Genomic DNA, 18,241 nt, shown 5'->3' with positions numbered 1-18,241 from the left:
GCTACACACACTTACACATGGAGCTGTCACTTACTGTACAGTACTTAATGCTCCATTAACACTGGCATCGCTGCTTATCTGATGCTTTTCAGCCAGATACGAGCCATTTGGGTGCTGCTGAAGCTGAGACAAGAGTTCTAAACAATAACTTAAAAGTAAAACATTGGACAGCGAAATGAAACGGAGGAATCGTGAGACGAAATGGGCATTTTGCATGTAAAAGGAAAATATCTGGGATTACTTTGCACACTAATCATGGAATGCTCTAGCCAAATTAAAAAAGAACAAGCAAGTAAGCAACTTTGAGACACTATCAGCTTGTGAAAGGGCTGGCGTACTCCCATGAGTATGATATTATAAAGACATTTTTGTAATAAAAAATGTGGTCTACCACTTCCTAATCCAGACAGCCACATATGCTTGCCCACCCACATGGATTTTCAATTGCATGTGCTGTACTTCCTATGCCTAATCTCTAAGACACAGACTTCAAGTGCATGCAAAGACTGCTCTGTCAAATGATACATTTCCTCACAGTCTGTAACCTATGTGCTGCATCTCTCTAAGGAGATTTTGTATAAAAAACGAGCTGCAACTCAAAGATCACATCTGATAAAAAAGTGGGCACTATTATATCATCCATTAAACTGCTAATTTAGATGGAAAAATACACTTAAAGGCCACCCTTAAGTTATGAAAATATTATGGAAAGTGTGCGAGTTGCTTTCTCCTCTGTACTGTATATTCATGAATTACGTAGAGTAAAAGTCTATCTTCTGCCATGTGCATTACTACACTTTAGAATATTTTTTAAACCACCACACAAACCCCTTTATCCAGGCTTGAACAAAATGATTGATGAGATATTTTTCTTGAATTACCAGTGAAATTCTCTGGCCTTGTGCATGAATAATTTTGCCTTAATATTCACAACATCTGCTATTCTCCTGGAGCAATATCCTTATTGATCTGAAGTATATTTGAGTGTATGACAGTGGCCATGCTCTTAAAACTTATACAATATTAAATGTTAAATCTACATTTTATAGTTGAAAAATAAGATTCAGGGGACACTATCGTATGTTCCACCTTAGTATACAGGGAAATATTTTAACATAGTTTGGGGCACTTCACCAAAATAAATGGGTAAATAAAGAGTAGGCTGTCTAATAACTTTGTGTAGGTTTACTGAAAAAGGTCAGACAGGCTCAGAGTCTCCAGCTGCAGCCTCTGACTCAGTCTCATCCAGTTATTGCTGTAAAAATATAGCCGGGCTACAACTAATATCTCGACTGGTCCCAAGGCAGGGGCAGTACTGCAAACATCTGCATGAAAGATGTGTGGTGAAATGATAGCGATTGTAAAATGAACAGCACCTTACAGCCTTACCGTCCTCAATGGCTCCTTTGGTATCATCTTGCGTTTGTCAGGAAAAAGATATCAGTTTATGATCACTCAGCGGACTGCTGACACTTTTTTTGGGGGAGAAACATAAAAGCATTCTATGTCTTTAAAGATATTGTTATGCTTTGGGTCTATTGTAAACACAGCCATTCCTTTCTTGTTATCCTGGGGATCGGATGACCCTTAATGTACGAGCATGTTCTATGATTTAACTTAAAACCGCAGTTTTCGGGGGTATAGGGAGCCAGAACATTTATAGTACTTCTTCAATCATATGTGTTAGCTTCTTGGCAAGTTGCAGTGCATTTTGCTTTTTTGAATACTTTTCCAGATTGCACCACAAAGATTCTTTCATGCGCTGTGTATTTTCTCTCTCTCAAACCATCTCTAGTGACAGCCACAAACCATGAAGACTGTCATGCCTTCACAGCCCTGTACATCTGAGGCTGGTGTGGTCAATGTCTGCTCATCACCATCTAGATATACTGTATCGGCTGCTCTGTGCTCCCTGCCTCAGTCATGCACACTGGGTATATTGGTAACATTGCTGTGCTTCTTAAGTGGGCTGGCCTGGGCCACATCAATACAACACTGCAATTCAACTAATGCTGCTGTTCTGTCAGATTGGATCATCATCCAAGTTATTTTATTAATGTTTTTTTTAATAAAAAGCTCCAGTTTAGCGTTTCAATACCAGAAAGCTAGAAGCCATGTGGATATTATGCAGTCAACGACGAAAATATATGTGCGTACTTTCTATGAGTAAATGTGATTATTGTCTTGCATTTTGTACAGATTCACTCCCATTTATACTGTAATAGTCTGTGCCTATTATATGAAAAACATTCACTTACGTAAATTGCTTGTTTCTAAAAAACAGAGCAATATTTGTTTTCCCAATTCTCTGAAAAAGGCACGTACGCCAGACTGTATCTCTGTCACTCTATGAATATCTCTATCTGCTGATTATAATTTTGCGAAACAATTCTGGTGTTCTGCAGCCTGCGACGTTTGCGACGTTCAGTGACCATCTCAGTGCTTTCCAGGCGTCCACCGGTGCTTTCACTGAGATGCTCCATTTCTCTGACTCGCTGAGTGATGATGTAAAGCAGCTTTGTTCACAGCCCTTTCAGCAGGCGATGTGACTCATGTGAAACGGTGTTAGCTTACTTGCCGTACTTAGGAAGGCTTGCAGGAGCTGACTTCACACCATTGTAAGTTTCGGTCCTGGTGGTAAGAAGTGTAGTCTGTAGAAACGACATACAGTATGTCAGCCTGAGCGCGCACTGCTAGCTTGTGTTATTAAATTTTGTCCTTTACAAAAAAGAAGTTGTCAATATTTGTATTACATTCTCTTGCTAATGCCAATTAGGATAATGTGTTATAATAATTCATTAAAGCAGGGCTAAGTATTCTGTAGTAGTTCAGGTGGGTAGCTGCATCAGCATGCGTAGGCTACAAAGGAACAAGTAATAGGTTTATTCCATGCTGAAAAAAAGAAGAAAGAGAACACAACGTTTCGGCCGTGGAGCCTGACACCTGACACCTGAAGAAGGCTCCACGGCCGAAACATTGTGTTCTCTTTCTTCTTTTTTTCAGGATGGAATAAACCTATAACTTGTTCCTAAGTATTCTGTATATTTTTATTAGAATTTAAAAATACATATTTAATTTTCTTGTTTATAATGTAGAGGTCACCTTGCACATCTGACTCCTGCTCTATAATATTTCAATATCAGTTTGGCTCTGAAGTCTTTGCTAGACATGTTTAGCCCCAGGTGTGTTATTCAGACTTGGTATTTATCACATTTTGTTGATGTCTGAGTTTACAATCATGACACTTTCAAATAAGACAATACAGTATTTAGGATCTACACAATCTGCTTCATACTCATAAATGCTAATAGTTTGTAAACAAGCATTGTTTTTCAAACAGTTTAATAGTTGCATAACTATTAAACCACTTAGCTACAGCAACCCTAAATCAGTTGAACTGCAAAAGAGAAGTTTAAAAGTTCACAGAATTAATGTAATGGACTGTGTGTGTTAAAGTGGTTTGAATTGTCTGCAGAGTAAATGAATCTGTCTCTGTAGATTCCCTCGCATATTGAATTTCAAGCCACAGCTCACACAGTGATATACCAAATGGATTAGGAAGAACAAGGTTCTTTTGAAACAAGCTGGAGCTAAAACGATAGAGAAGCACAGATCATTAGAAGTTTACTTTTCCCTCTGTGTACAGTTTAGACCATAAATGGAGTTATAACGGAAATTCGGGAGGACTGTGGGATCCTAATCTAGAACACTTCCGCTTGGCTACGTACAGTATATACAGTAAGACTCGCACCCGAGCTCCTGTAGCGCTCATATACCTTCCACCCACCCCATCCACACCCCTGCTGCAGCTCCCTGGCTCATTCCTTACAATACTGCAAGGGGTGCCAATTCCCTCAGCCAGGCGAGCTGCGTCAGATACACTTTGCATATCTCGTCTCTCTCTGCATTTTTAGAATCTAACTGAACTACTGAATTAAGTAGTGGAATATGCATCATACCACCCAGACACTATCTAGGCTAGGTTGCCTTAGAACTGTTTACATTATGTCAGCATAGACAGGGGGGTTAAATACAGAATCATAATTACTTCAAATCTACATTAGTTTAATCAGTATCGAAAAATACAATTATCTTCTGATCCTAAATAATTTGTAAAATGCATTGATTAAACAGTTTTCAAATACTTTTTGTACCTTCACCTTTAAATATGACAACATTTGAAAGTAACCGTACAGTTCAAATTTAATTATGGACAGATGTTTTTTTTTTCTGCAGAACATGAAACAAAATTGACCATACCTGAAATAATAAATTGCACACCAGCTTCAGTGTCTGTGTTTGATTTGTTGAAAAAAATAACCGCAGCATTCCTACTGTGTAGCCTGATCTTGTCAGATTTCAAAAGTTCAGCAAAGATGGTCTTGGTCATTACTGGGATGGGAACCCGCTAAATAAAATAGAAAACCTGGAAAAACTAGCAGCTGGTGTTGATGGACCAGTAGGTGGCACTCTGAACTCTGGACCAGAATTTGCATAGCCCAATGCCCCAGTCCTGTTCATAAGAGCAGAGGTGTTAACCCTGTGTTCTTGTTTTATTTCCTTATGGGGGGCCTTACCCATTTTTGCCTACCTAAATTGCCCTTATTTCAATTGGTGATTTACAGTACTTTCTCAGTTTTCTGCCTGATCGCTGTACAGTGTGACCACTGGTATATAATGGTAACTTCATGGACAGTGCACTTCAGCAGTGGATGATGTGGGTCCACTCACTTTGGTAAAGCTCACAAGAGCCTGTTGTGATAAAAAAACTTTAATTTAAATGTGAACAATTATGATTAAGTATAATGTAAGCCTTGTACTTTAAGGAAAGCAGGGAGTTTTCAAAACAGAAACAAGGGAAAGCCAGGAAACCTAATCATTCCCAAAACAACATTTTCAAATTAACAGTTTATACAATGAATTCTTTTTTGATTGCTGTACCGAATTAAATATTTTTAGTTATTCTGTTCTGGATGCTGAGCTTCATTTATGGTCTGGATGTCTGTGTTTACTTTCCTAGCTTTGATATTGAAGTTACTGGGTAATGAAAACAGACTACGCAGTGAGTTTTTCTAAATAAATCCTAGGACGCTCTTTGCCTGTTGTTAGATACGAAGTGAAAAGCTTGAAATGTTTTTAAATGCTTTGAAGGCTGCAGGACTGGTTGTATGCAGAGGGATTTTCATGAAAGGCAGATATGGTATTACATGTGTTGTGCCAGAACCACAAAGAGTGACAAAATCCACAGGGTGTCGTAAATGAAATGCCATTGGAAAGCTGTTCTCTGCATCTGGTTCTGATAACAAATGCTGAAAAACATATGAAAGTGGTAACTATGAAGGAGTTTTTGGATCTCCATTTGTTGAATATACTGTTATACAGTAACTCCTTCTCTGACAAATGGGCTTAAACTTTTGAACAAAAAAGTGACAAAGGATGAAGTGATCTCTTCCATAATCTGCTTCCCAATTCTGTCTTTCATTAGGGTTTGAGCCTGTGTATTATTCTATACAGAATACTTCCCTTTTCATGATAATTTCTGCCACTACCATTTATGTTTTTGGATAGCTTTTAAAATAGTGTTTGTTCTCCATATTTAGTTCCAGGTATATAAACACAAAAACAAAAACTGAACAAGACAGTAAAGATTGATTTAATAATTTTTACATTTAGCTTCCCATTGCAAGAATTTGATTGGGTTAAATAATAATTTAATAATTTCTTTTTCCAGTTCCAGGCAATTTTTATTTTAATAGAAATGCTAATGTCAGACTTAAGACAAAGTTTTCTTTATGCAATAATAAGAAAATGTATATTTGCTGTTTCAGAAAGTACATTGTTTTGGTAAAATCTTTTAATAATACTTAGATAATACTTTTAATAATACTTACATTTTATACTTACAGTAAACAACAATGCACATTATGCTGTATGTCTTTACCATATATTTCTATACAGAAGATACATTTTAAACACCGTTGGATAATGTAATACATTACAAATAACTAAATCAGTAGAACAGTTCAATTGAAGTCTGACAAAGAAAATTAACTGTATTCTTATTATCTTATTATTATTAGATGCTTATTATTGAGCTTTTAGTCTGTTTATATTGTAAGCTTCAATTACAAAAATACGTTCTGCATTCAGATTATTCAAATAAGCACTTAAATTAATGTATGTTTAATATTAACAATTGTAGCATACTGAGCACAGCAAAGTGTGTTTCAATTGTTTGATTTTTAAAACTAGAATAATGATATATTACAGGTCAAAGAAGTTGTTTAATTTAACCAATTTTAATAAAATATATGCCTAATATAATAATGATAGGCTACAGAAAATGCCACACAGAATTGTGTATACAAAGTCTGTAGAAGCACTGCCACTCCACTGAGTTTATAGCTGCAAGTGCCCTGCAAGGTTGTTGGTGAATTAAACTGTACTTTATTCTCATCATATCCTAGGAGTCTGGGTGAAGCATTTTAACAAGTTACTGTAACTGTTATGACTTACAAACACACAGATCTGTCAAAGCCAAAGTGCATGATCTGTGGCAGGTGTGTTGGGTGAGAATATATTTGCTTGTGCTGGTAGGATACAATGGAGAGGTACGCACTGAACAGCCCCATTGTAGTAAATGGTAAAAAAAAAATTCACTTACAGTAGGGCTCTTAAAACATAGATTTGACTGAATTACCTCCTGTTATACTTTTGCATTTACCACAGAATTTTGAGTCACAGCCAATCTATTTTAATACTGCAAGTAACCTAATTTTATTTTGGCAAAAGTCTGAAAAGATGCCTTAGGGACTGAATTATCGAACTCCAGTAGCTTGCTTCAGCTGGAGGCTATCGTGTCATCGGAGCTTGTATTTAAAGAGCTGTGAAATCAAAAGGAGGACTGGCTGTTTCTCTGGCTCACATTATCAATGTTAGCCTGAGGAATCTCAAGTGACACCAAGATGCTCTGAAAACATTGAATTTGAGATTATTTTCTTCCATGTAACGGTTTATTTTGATCATATTAAAATAACACACTCCTTTCTCTTTCTTTTTCAGTATATGACCAGAGTATTTTTATCACTTTTTGTGATTTTCTTACTTCTGATATGAAAGAACACAGTATTTTTTTATTTCAGCTATGAAGTCTTAATATAAATTTAAGACATTACTAAGGTTATAGTCATTAAACGTTCTGTGCACATATAAACCTTTCAAAAAAAGAAAGCAAGTGTTTGTTGCCTGTTTTTTGGGGGTGGTGAGCACACTGTAAATTCTGTTTCAATGGCAGTCGTAAAAACGCTTTGTGGCTTTCTCGCACAGGCTGTAGTAGGCCAGATTAGTTTAACTGGTGCAGCAGTGCCAGTAAGCTTTCTGTAAAGCAGTCGTTAGTCTGTCTTTCTGCGTCTTGCTTTCATGTGGCTGTCCTCAAAACATTTGGGAAGATCTGCTTGAAAAAATATCATAAAACACACAACTGCAGAATTTCTCAAAGAAAAGTGGTTTGTGTGTCCTGAGAACATGGTTAACATTTCTTACAATGGACATTGTACAAAATGGCAAAAAGTAATATTGTGTTACTTTTTGACTAACATAATCTCCTTTTTCTTATTCTTATGGCGATGGTGATTGCTATAATTATTAGCAATAGTTTATGTAGATATAAAAGACTTAAAATAAGGTCTCCCCCTGATTACAGTTGCCATGTTCTTTTCCATTACCCACACGGTTACTATTGTGGTTACAGTATATGGTGTAATCTTGAGGCTGCGGTTATTTCAAAACATAGAACTTGACATTTTCAGGACTTACACTTGCCTTACACTTAATTTCATCAGCATTCTATCTTCATTAATCAGAGATGTATTTACTCCGCTCTGGTGGAGCAGTAGTGATCAGAGCACCAGTCACAGTAAACGGGCAGTGCATCGTGGTAGACTGTCAGCAGGAAAGCAAGCTTAGCGTAACAGTGGCCAACAACAAGGTTTGCATGAGGACCATCACACCATATAAAGAGGTGCTTTACTTCAAAGTCTTCAGGGCTGAATTTGGCACAGAGCCCCGTGAAAGGCATGTTAATTCACAAGGCAGCACAGTCTCAGCTTCCAAGAGGACGATGCTCGGGTGCCATCACTCCTGCTGCAGAAATTAGATTTGAAAAATCTGAAATGTGACAGAGACATTGCTACTGTATACTTATTGTCAGTGCATCACCCCAAACAAAGTTTGCAGTACAGATTCGATTAAGATATACTGTACGCCGTTGTGAGAGGTGTACAGTATGGCACCAGAGGAACCCAGAGCTGTCTTCTCCCTTTTAAACCTCATGTGAGGTCTATTTCTGTTTAACCAAAACAAGCAAAGAGTAAGAACAGTAGATGTTGTGCACAACCAAAGACAAGTATGCCCACCACTTACAGAAACTAAAAAAAGAAGCGAAGAAAGACTGGTAAAAATCTGGTAGATCAAGTCTGTGTCTATACATTGTAGGAAGACTAGAGGCCTTTTTTGTGAATAACATTTGTATTTAATTTTTCTAACAAAGATTGATAAACAAAAACCATATACCAACAACCGTCAACACTAAAAGCAACATTACGGTTTACAATTGTATGCAAAACTCAAGAAATGCTACTTCAAAACATATGAATATAAAATACACTATATGTGTATTTGCTATTCTAAGAAACGAACATAATTCTAATAGTTGTGGATGTCCCATCCCAAAGTTGGATTTTATATAGAACTTGCCACCCATCTGTTTTTGAGTGTATGTTTCCACCCTGGCTTGCTTTGCTGTTAGGTCAGGCCACTGAAATGTAAGCGGCATTGTCTAGTTTCACCTGCTGGGAAAACTCCCAGTTCTGAGTGCTGCAGGGGAGAGACGCGAGAGCTCTGGACGTTTAGTAACGGCAGCAGCTGGTTTGAGGTGCAAAACTTGAAATCGAGTTGCTTGTCAAAATATGTGTTGCGTTATAGCAAAGAATTTAACTTGTGTAGAAGTGAAGTTACATGGGTGAAGGCACCTCTGAAGTTAAAATAAATGTGACTGGATTATCTTCCATTACTAACAGCTGCCAGGGCGTACTTTTATTTTCACAAAATGTTTTGAAAGCAGATTTTGATTTAAAGTTAAGCTCAAGTATAACATGCTTTCTTTTTTTTAAATAACACTAAACCTTTAAATACAGTATATTTTCATCTTCTGTAGGTAATGTTTTTAAACATTAAAACATACCTAAAACAATGACAATCTAATTCATTTAATAATAGGATAATTACCTCCTACTGCGTTGGAAGTATAATTTAATCTATATTCTATGATATGTATTCTGTCCAATACCACAGTCTTTCCATATTTCCCCTCACAAGTTGTCATATTAGAAGCTTTTAGTGATTTTGTTCTGGGTAATCAGTCATTCATTTCTGAATATTTTTGGTTTGACCATCAAACATCTTTTCCATATTTTTTGCTGACATTATACTGGTGGACTTTTATCGCTCAACACATTAAAACCTAAACCAGATTTCTATATGTAACACATAAATAAACTTCTCCATGATTTTTTGATCACTAACACAAGACTTTATTTTTAACCCAGAGTTTAGTTTATTTTGAGAATCCTTTAAACCACCAGACATCTGAGGCTGTTTTGTACTCGTTTTAGAAGTCGTATTTTCAGAAGCAAAGAAAAGAAAGAAGCATGTTTTCTTTCGCTCTGGTTTGTTTTCCAGTCACTTTAAAAATGAATTGTTGGGATCATGGCTTGGCAGCAGATGGTGTTGTGGATTAATGTGCCATCCTTTCTGCCTTTCTGCAGGGGATCAGAGTTTTATGGCCAAGAATGGAAGGAATAAAAACGCTCTCTGATCACTCCCAGTTACTTCTGTGTTTGACACAGTTACAAAGGACAGTTTAGTACATAATACCAACTATATAATGATTACACCGTGAATAATATTGTGTTGACAGTTTTTTACTTTTACATTATATTTCAGTTTTCACATACAGAGCACTTCAAAATTAATTAATTTGACAAAGCCACTACTGAAGTAGGATGTGTTCCACAGCCTTAAAGCTGTATACTTGAATCCAGGCTGCAGCATCGTCTGGCTGTTGCTGGGATTGGCTTAGATTGGCACTGCATCCTTGCTGCTCAGCAGTGACTCCTCATAGCTGCCTGGCTGTGAGACTATATCGGCGGTGTCTGTCCTTTGATTGTCAATTGTGTTTTTGACTAGATATCTACTATCCAGTGTGCCATTTTTATAGTTTGTTTATATGGTATAAAACAGGGATTTGGTAACCTCTTGAAAGTGACACGCCAAGATAATTGTTTAACACCAGTAATAGTCTTACATACACTTTAGCAGTCTCATGAATTAATATTCAGATCTTACCATTTAGGGTGATCCTTTCCTTTGCTGATTTTAAATGTTAAAATATCTTTTCACAGAAGTATTTAGATCCAAATATTGAGAGCAGCGAATCTTCAAATAGTCAGATTTTACAGTCGGGGAATTCTGACATGTCACGATAGGGACCCTGTGATCTATATTGGTATCCTGGGGCATCACAGATCACCAAACTTTGAAGCCCATATGTCTGATCATTGTAATTCAGTGAGCTGCGTTTTGAAATCTTTGACACCCATTCAGTGAAACACTGTCAAATACACATCCCTAGTAACAGCATTGTCTGGTTTGATAGGAAAACGTTGGGCCAAAATGCTGGAAATCCTAAAATCTGACAGAAAAGTCTGATGTGCATTCTTGGATGTTCATTACAATCTCAGCAACACTGTTTGTGCAGTGTTTTGAAATTTCTTGAAGAACAGAAAATTGGGGTATCCATGTCCACCCCAAAATTATAAGTTTCACAAGAAATGCCTTCCATTTTTCAAAATGACTGATGGGAGTTTGGTTTGCACCCTGCAGGCGATAGTAGAGTTCATTTAAGATGTGAGTTGACGTAAGAAACATCCACTTGATCTTTTTCTGACAAAAATGTCTTGATTGCAAAACAATCCACAAAATGCTAAAACCATTCTACTGCTTAGCCAGCAAACATTGACAGAATGTCCTTATATGGACTGTCCATCTTCTCAAGCAGTTTGAAACCCTCTGTGTATCAAGGCAAATCCAGCAGCAAGAAAATTCACCACTGCGGTCTTCACGTTATTGAGCTCAAAATTCGAAACCTTGGCACAAAGATTTTCTTGAAGAATAATACAATACAAATTTACCACTGGGTGGCCAGTTCGATCCTTAATGATCTTTGCACAATCCTTCTGGTTTCTGACCATAACAGTGTCAGTTGTCACAAAATATTTTTTTGTTATGTCAGTTACTCTTTCCTAAAAATGATTAACAAACATCTTTGCTGTTTATTCTCCTGTTGTGCCAATCAAATCATGCCAATCAAAGTGGAAGGCTGGCCTAGTTAAAATTATGTGCTAAACAAACCGATAGAATAATTTTGCTTTCTGTGTCAAAGAGCCTTCGTTGGGTAACGTCATTAGCTAATAGATTGATAAAGCAGTCAAGCATGGCATGTAGTGTTATTTCTACATAGTTTCTTCACAGTTAATTATACTATTTCTTGGCGTGTGCCAATCAAAATCATCTTGCGTTACACTAATGGCGCCTGTGATGTACTTTGCAGACCCCTGATCAAAGAAGACATAGACAATGTGTCCATCTAAGTATTTTTCATAAGCAGCTTCTTCAAATCCGGTGTTTCCTGTTTCATATTTTTTACTTGGATTCCACTTAACTAATTAATGTTGAATTTCTATTGCAGTTTCTACAATATTTGCTACAATATTTGCTTATATTAAATTAATATTTTCTAACCGTTTCAGGTTCATTTTGTGAACGTGACTGGTTAACTAACAATCCCACCCACATATTAATTCCTCTTTAATACCCTCCCTCAAATCGGACAAGTTAAAGTAAAGAAACAATCGTTACTTCCATAACTTTGAGGGGGAAGAGGAAACACAAGGAGAAAGGAAAGGAGAAAGGACACTTCTCAAAGATAGATACTCCAAGCTGTATCTGAGTTAGATTGGTACTGTATATAATCAAAGGGTGGTGAGGGATATCCTGAACATTAAAAAAATAAAATCATAAAAGGATGTGTGAACTATAGTATAATAAAATAAATAAAAAAGACAAGAAGACACTGAAATGATAAAAAAACAACATTTCTTAGTTTACCAAAGCTTTGTAATCACCCAGTAATCTGAATTGAAGTAGGAGGCGTAGCAATTATCTCTGTCTCTTTCTCAGACTGTGCATTCCCCTTTTTCTCTCATTGCAGTCATCAGTAATGTCTGTCGGGTTTGCGCGATTTCATCCCAACCTGGTGGTTGGGGGCACTTACTCTGGGCAGATAGTGCTGTGGGATAATCGCAGTCACAGGAGGACCCCAGTGCAGAGAACACCCTTGTCAGCTGCTGCTCACACTGTAAGAGAACAGAAGACTCATTCTTCATTGATAATGGGCACACATACCACTGCAGAAACTACGCTAAATTAGATGTGCATGTCTGCAATTATGTGCTTTTGCAACCTTATAGAATACCGTATGTGCAACTGTTTGCTTTTATTCCCATAGCTATAACAATGAAAGACTATCTGCAAGACTGTGCTTTGCTATATTGCGTATACAAGAACCGTTACTTGCTAATATGATCACATAATGAATAATAGAAGTAACTATTTATCCAGGGCTCAGTTTGAGTTCTGCATTTCAGGAAATGTTATTTGGAAGTTCTTAGCAAGTCAGATGAATGTGAGAGACTGAATATGTGTATGCTGTATCAGAACACGTTTGGATGTGATTTTGTGTTTACTTCCCAAGCACCCAGTGTATTGTGTGAATGTGGTGGGAACCCAGAACGCCAACAATCTGATCACAGTTTCCACAGATGGTAAGATGTGTTCCTGGAGCCTGGACATGCTCTCACAGCCCCAGGTTAGTTATTCATCTCCATTTTGTAGGTTTGGCAACAATTTTTTTTTGTTTTACCTTACATGATTAGAATAAAGAGATCTTTTTTAATGTTACATAATCTCTAAGAAAATCTACCCACATCTTCACACTACTCTTATTTTGCAATGATTATATGCAATTTGTGTAATTTAGAAGAGTATGATTAGTTTAATGTGCTTTTGTGGTATTACTAAAAGTCTTGACTTTTACGTTGTATGAGATGCTGTGGGAACTGTGCTTTATTGTAAAGTAACAGGGGGGCACTGTATCAGCAGACACGACGCCTGGCAAGGTAAAAGAACTGAAGGATAGATCTTTTTCCTTTTTTAGTGTGACAAACATCAAACTAAGGATACATAACATAATACCCAAGATTCAGGCAGAATGCACAAAATGAGCAAATGTAGAAGAGGGTCTTGGCAAGGCGTTTGTTTCAGCTGTCTTAAAGGTGTGGGTACAGCTCAAAAGCATTGATTGTTTTTTGGGGTGTAAATGTTATCAGGAAAGCATGGAGCTGGTGTACAACAAGTCTAAGCCCGTGGCGGTGACTGGCATGGCCTTTCCAACAGGAGATGTGAACAACTTTGTAGTGGGGAGTGAAGAGGGCACAGTTTATACTGCTTCTCGACATGGCAGGTGAGTGGCACACACCAGGTAGACCGAGAGTCTGCTGCATACTCCAAATGGCACTTAAACAAACATTCGGGATGGTGGGTATGATAAAGCAATGCAGTATTCTCTTGCTCTTAAAAAATGAGCAGACAGTTGTAGATACATATTAAAAAGTATCACAACTTGTTTTTTTCAGCTAACCCACTGTGAGTAGTTGTGTTGTGTTTTGTCTTAGTGAGGTACAGTATGCAAGTCGGTAGGAGCCTGTTTGAAACAAATAATAAAAATAATGCAAAATAAGTTGCATTAGGTTTAACACTTGCACATTCCTGGTTGTCTCCCTGTAACTCACATTACAGAAGCAGACATCTGTATATTAAACCAAATCTTTATTGATTAAAAACTGCCACACTGTATATACAGGGTAAAAAATGGCGATGGGATACAATGTCTTTTTTACAGCTGAAAAAGGACCAGCTTGTTTGCCTTTTTTGTTTTCAGTAAGGCTGGCATTGGGGAGATGTTCGAAGGTCACCAGGGCCCTGTGACTGGCATCAGTTGTCACAATGCGGTTGGCCCAATTGATTTCTCACACCTCTTCGTAACGTCATCCTTTGACTGGACCGTCAAGCTTTGGACCACAAAGGTAAGAGAAGCAGCTGAGGTAATATCGCTGATATTTAAAAGTAAAGAGTTAAAAAAATGCACATGGTAACCTCATCAAGATCTATCAGGTTTGCTGCATCTGAAAACCAAAGACACTTGTGGCAGATGTGGCTGAATAGTCCTCTAAGTTGCCTAATGAAATAAGTTATTTCCTAAAATATACCTCAGTTTATTTTATCTGGCACTATTAAAAGACTGGTGATCAAACTACTGTATTAATTTTCTACTTTTCTTATTTTGAAATCCATACTATCGATAACAAACTTGGAGAACTAGTCATTTGACAAATTCAGATTTGTTATTAATCCTCTATATTTCTTTATGAACTATATTATTTTAACAATGAAAACAGTTCAGGATTATTACCTGTATTACAGCATACTATATGTAAAGCTTGTACCCTTTGTTACTGAAGCATCAAAGGAGATTATTTATCTGTGCCACAATGAACTGGTTTGTCATGACATTGTAAAGAATAATCTCTGTATTGCACATACCCTCCCACACTGTTTTATAAATACAGGTACAGTGATATACTGTATATGCAGTATGACTGTCTCACTCTTGGTCATCTGTCACTTGCACCTGCTTGTCCTGCAGAGCCTTATCAGGATACGGTTCTGGTAAAAGTTCCTTTATGACATTAACAGAAAGTGTTCCTGCTTTTCAGGCTTTGTCAGCTCTTTTTGTCACATTAAACATAGCTTGTGGGTGTCTTTAAAATGTACTTATGTCTAATCTCTGTATGGGTGAATGATTAAAAAACACAGTCATTTGCTCCCATGAGAAAGAAGCACTGAGTAATAGTTTGGAGCGTGTATTGAACAAGGTGCGGCGTCTCCTATACTGAAGAATATAAATCACCAATCCCTGGTTAGAAACCAGCTGACGAAGAATACATACTGTACACCGTGACTTTGCATTTGTATAAATGTGTGTGGTTGGGCTGCTATTTATGAGCTGTATCCAGTGATAGAGGAAGGAAGGAGGGCTGAGTTCTTGTCAGAGGCTCAAACCACACTGAGAGGAGGGCGGGGGAGCTTGTACAGACACCACTCTCTGTTTTTGCCCTTTACCCCTGGAGACAGAGGTCTGGCTCTCTTCCACTGAAGAAAAAAAAACAACTGTGGGTTTGTTAGGGTGGATCTAGCCGGAGGTCGCGACAGAAAGCACAATCTTGTTTTCTTTCAAGATGACGATTAGAACGATACTGTCCTTGCACTCATGGCAAGGAATAAACACACTTGAATTGAATTAAACTACATTTTATAAGTATCACCCAAAACATTAAACCTGACTGCAAGGTATCTGTAAGAAAACCGATGAATGGAGTATGTTTAATCTGCTGGATATCTGTCTCTTATCACTCCATTAAACTGAATTGGGACACTTGGTGAAAGTTAGCCTGATTTTCAAAATGACGCATACTGAGAGGTTGGACACAAGCTTTTCTATCCATTTTGTGGGAGTGGCACAAGCGTATGCTAATCAAAAATAGTGTTTCTGTTTTTGTCATATTTGTGAGTTTAAATTAATTTAGACTTCTTTTTTGTATCATGCAAGAAGAGAGGAACATACCTTTACATGTTATTATTTACAACTTCTTTTGTATTGCTCTGATAATGAAAAAATTGTGTGCGCTGACAGTCTGTATTCTATAGCCAGGGACCTTTGATTCACAGAGCCTTTGATTCCTGTGAACTGACAACAGAGTAAAAGCGAACAAGATATAGAGGCAACAGTTTCTTGTCATTTGTTTTCATACACAACTTAAAATGTTTTCCTACAGTACAATGAGAGGCATTTTTGTGAAATTTTACAAGGCTATTAACGTGAATGGGAATAAATACATTATTTGAACACATGGAACGTAAATCATTCATTGTGCATTTCACTATGTAGACCGTGGCGTCTTGATTTATTAATATCCCCCATGAAAAAGCAACACAAAAACATCTAACAATGATTTGTGGATTGGGGTGGCAAGGTGGCGTAGTGGCTAGCGTTGCTGCCTGGCAGCTCTGGAATCTGGGTTCAATTCTTGTCCAGGCTCCCATAAAGCATAGTTCAGGACCCTATGCAGATTGTATAATCCAGAAGTAAGTGGAGAAGGACATCAGGGGAGGAGACGAAGAGGATCAGGACAGGTTGACAGACGGGGGAGTGACTACGGTGATCCGGTGCTCGGAGGGCGTGGCGATGGCAAAAAAGTTCAGACAGTCCATAACCGGTTAATCCATCCAAGACGAGACAAACAAGGTTAAAATCCGGAACGGGATCCGGAACAAGGACAGGGAATAAAACCAGGGTAACGAGGCCAGCCGCTCCGAGCCCCGGACTCAGACGGTCAGGACGCCGTGGTGAAGCCTGTGCCGTCGGGTCTCTCCTGGACCCGCTGGTAGGTGGGCTTCCAGGCGTCCATCTCAGAGTGCTGAGCCAGGAATAGCCAGAGCGCCAGGCCGAAATAGTGTCGGACTAAACAGGGGGCAGGTGCACGTAATAAACTAAAATATGAAAGGGTCGGGTCGGAGCGCCCTTAAGAGGAGGGATTACGTGACAATTCCTGGGGTGCTGCTGTATCTGTACAGTACTGTATGTTGTCCCTGTGTGGCCCTGGTGTGAGAGTGTGCATGGCTGTGTGTGCCCTGTGATGGACTGGCATCCTTTTCAGGGTGTATCCTGCCTTGTGCCCATGGCTTGCCAGGATAGGCTCCAGCTCCCCTGTGACCCTTTATTGGCTAAAACAGTTACAAAATGGATGGATGGATTTATTTAATGATAAGATAATATGTTCTGCTACTGTAAAAACACATAAAAAGTCACACTGTTATGTTAGGGTGGAGGTCAGCAAAAGCCTTGTACAGAGCAAATTCTTTAAAGGGCACCTGCGGTCCCAGTTTCTCACCATCTTCCAGCTTGTGGAGGTCAATGACCATTGTGTTTAGAGCCCTCTGACTTTGAAGATGCATGTTACCGTATGTTAGCTGTATAAATGGCTGACCCTGCGCTCTGACCCCCAGCTTCTCTCCCTGTCTGTGTGTCTCATGGAGAGCAAGCTGGGGTATGCGAAGACAAATTCCTAATGCATTTTGCATAGAAGAATATATGACCCTCAATATGCAAATGTGACCCTCATTTTTTATGGACTTCAATTCATTATTTACGATCAATATAATTTTTCTTTGTGGAATGCTAGAATGATTAAAATAAAATATTGTAAAATGTGTGAAGACACACTAACCAAACCATAACTCTTTCTCCTATTCGTTTCTATTTCTCGGTTCTACTTCATTATTGAATTTGTCAGGGTGTTCTAATGCATTTTGGATTACCTGGGCAAAGAGTACATTAATACCAGAAGATGACTTCTCAAGGTTGTCTTCTTTAACCTGAAATAAAGGATGCTCAGGCTTGACAGAAGGATTGAGTAAAATCTTAGACTGACTGTCAGTAATACTTGCCAGGAATTCCCAATCCTGGCTCCGGTAAAACCACACACCTGCTTGTTTTCATTCCAGCTCAGCTCAGTGACCTAATTGAATCTTTAATTGAGCTAACAAATTGCTTGACTGGAACATTTGCAACTTTTCTCTTTTTCAAAATTCAGAAGTCTGGAATTGTATTCTGCTTAGGAAATGCAAGAGTTAAAAGGCAAACGTCAACATGATTTAGAGCTGAAAACAGTAAAACAGCTCAAATTCATCCTATTATTAAGTCAGTTAAGGGTTCCATTGTGTAACTGGGTGCTCAGCTGGGACAAGAAGCCGATGTGTCGGCTTCCAGGAACTGGATTGGGAATCCCTGGCATAGTTATCATGCATCTTTGAAGCATTGCCAAGTGGCATACATTGTGTGTAACAGCAAGGTGTCTTCTGTGTCCCACTGTCCCGATTTAGGCACAGAGTCGTAAACCCCCTAACAAACTATCAGCTCAGTAGTGCTCGGCTTCATTTTCATACT

The 18,241-nt window shown here is 38.1% G+C and overlaps 1 protein-coding gene across 8 annotated transcripts in view; it reads left to right on the top strand.

Annotated features, from left to right (window-relative positions):
* Positions 1-18,241, top strand: part of LOC102695544 (cytoplasmic dynein 1 intermediate chain 1) — an 80,898-nt gene that overhangs the window by 48,378 nt on the left and 14,279 nt on the right. For all 8 annotated transcript variants that reach the window (XM_015357913.2, XM_069194753.1, XM_006636025.3 and 5 more), the window contains 4 exons: positions 12,329-12,475; positions 12,872-12,985; positions 13,506-13,639; positions 14,117-14,261. In XM_015357913.2, the coding sequence (XP_015213399.2) occupies positions 12,329-12,475; positions 12,872-12,985; positions 13,506-13,639; positions 14,117-14,261 (540 nt within the window). The remainder of the gene's footprint in view (positions 1-12,328; positions 12,476-12,871; positions 12,986-13,505; positions 13,640-14,116; positions 14,262-18,241) is intronic.

Source organism: Lepisosteus oculatus, chromosome 10 (genome assembly GCF_040954835.1).
Source record: "Lepisosteus oculatus isolate fLepOcu1 chromosome 10, fLepOcu1.hap2, whole genome shotgun sequence".
Taxonomy (NCBI): Eukaryota; Metazoa; Chordata; class Actinopteri; order Semionotiformes; family Lepisosteidae; genus Lepisosteus; species Lepisosteus oculatus.
Note: the sequence above shows the minus strand (reverse complement) of the source record. Positions and strands in the feature narration are given on the sequence as shown.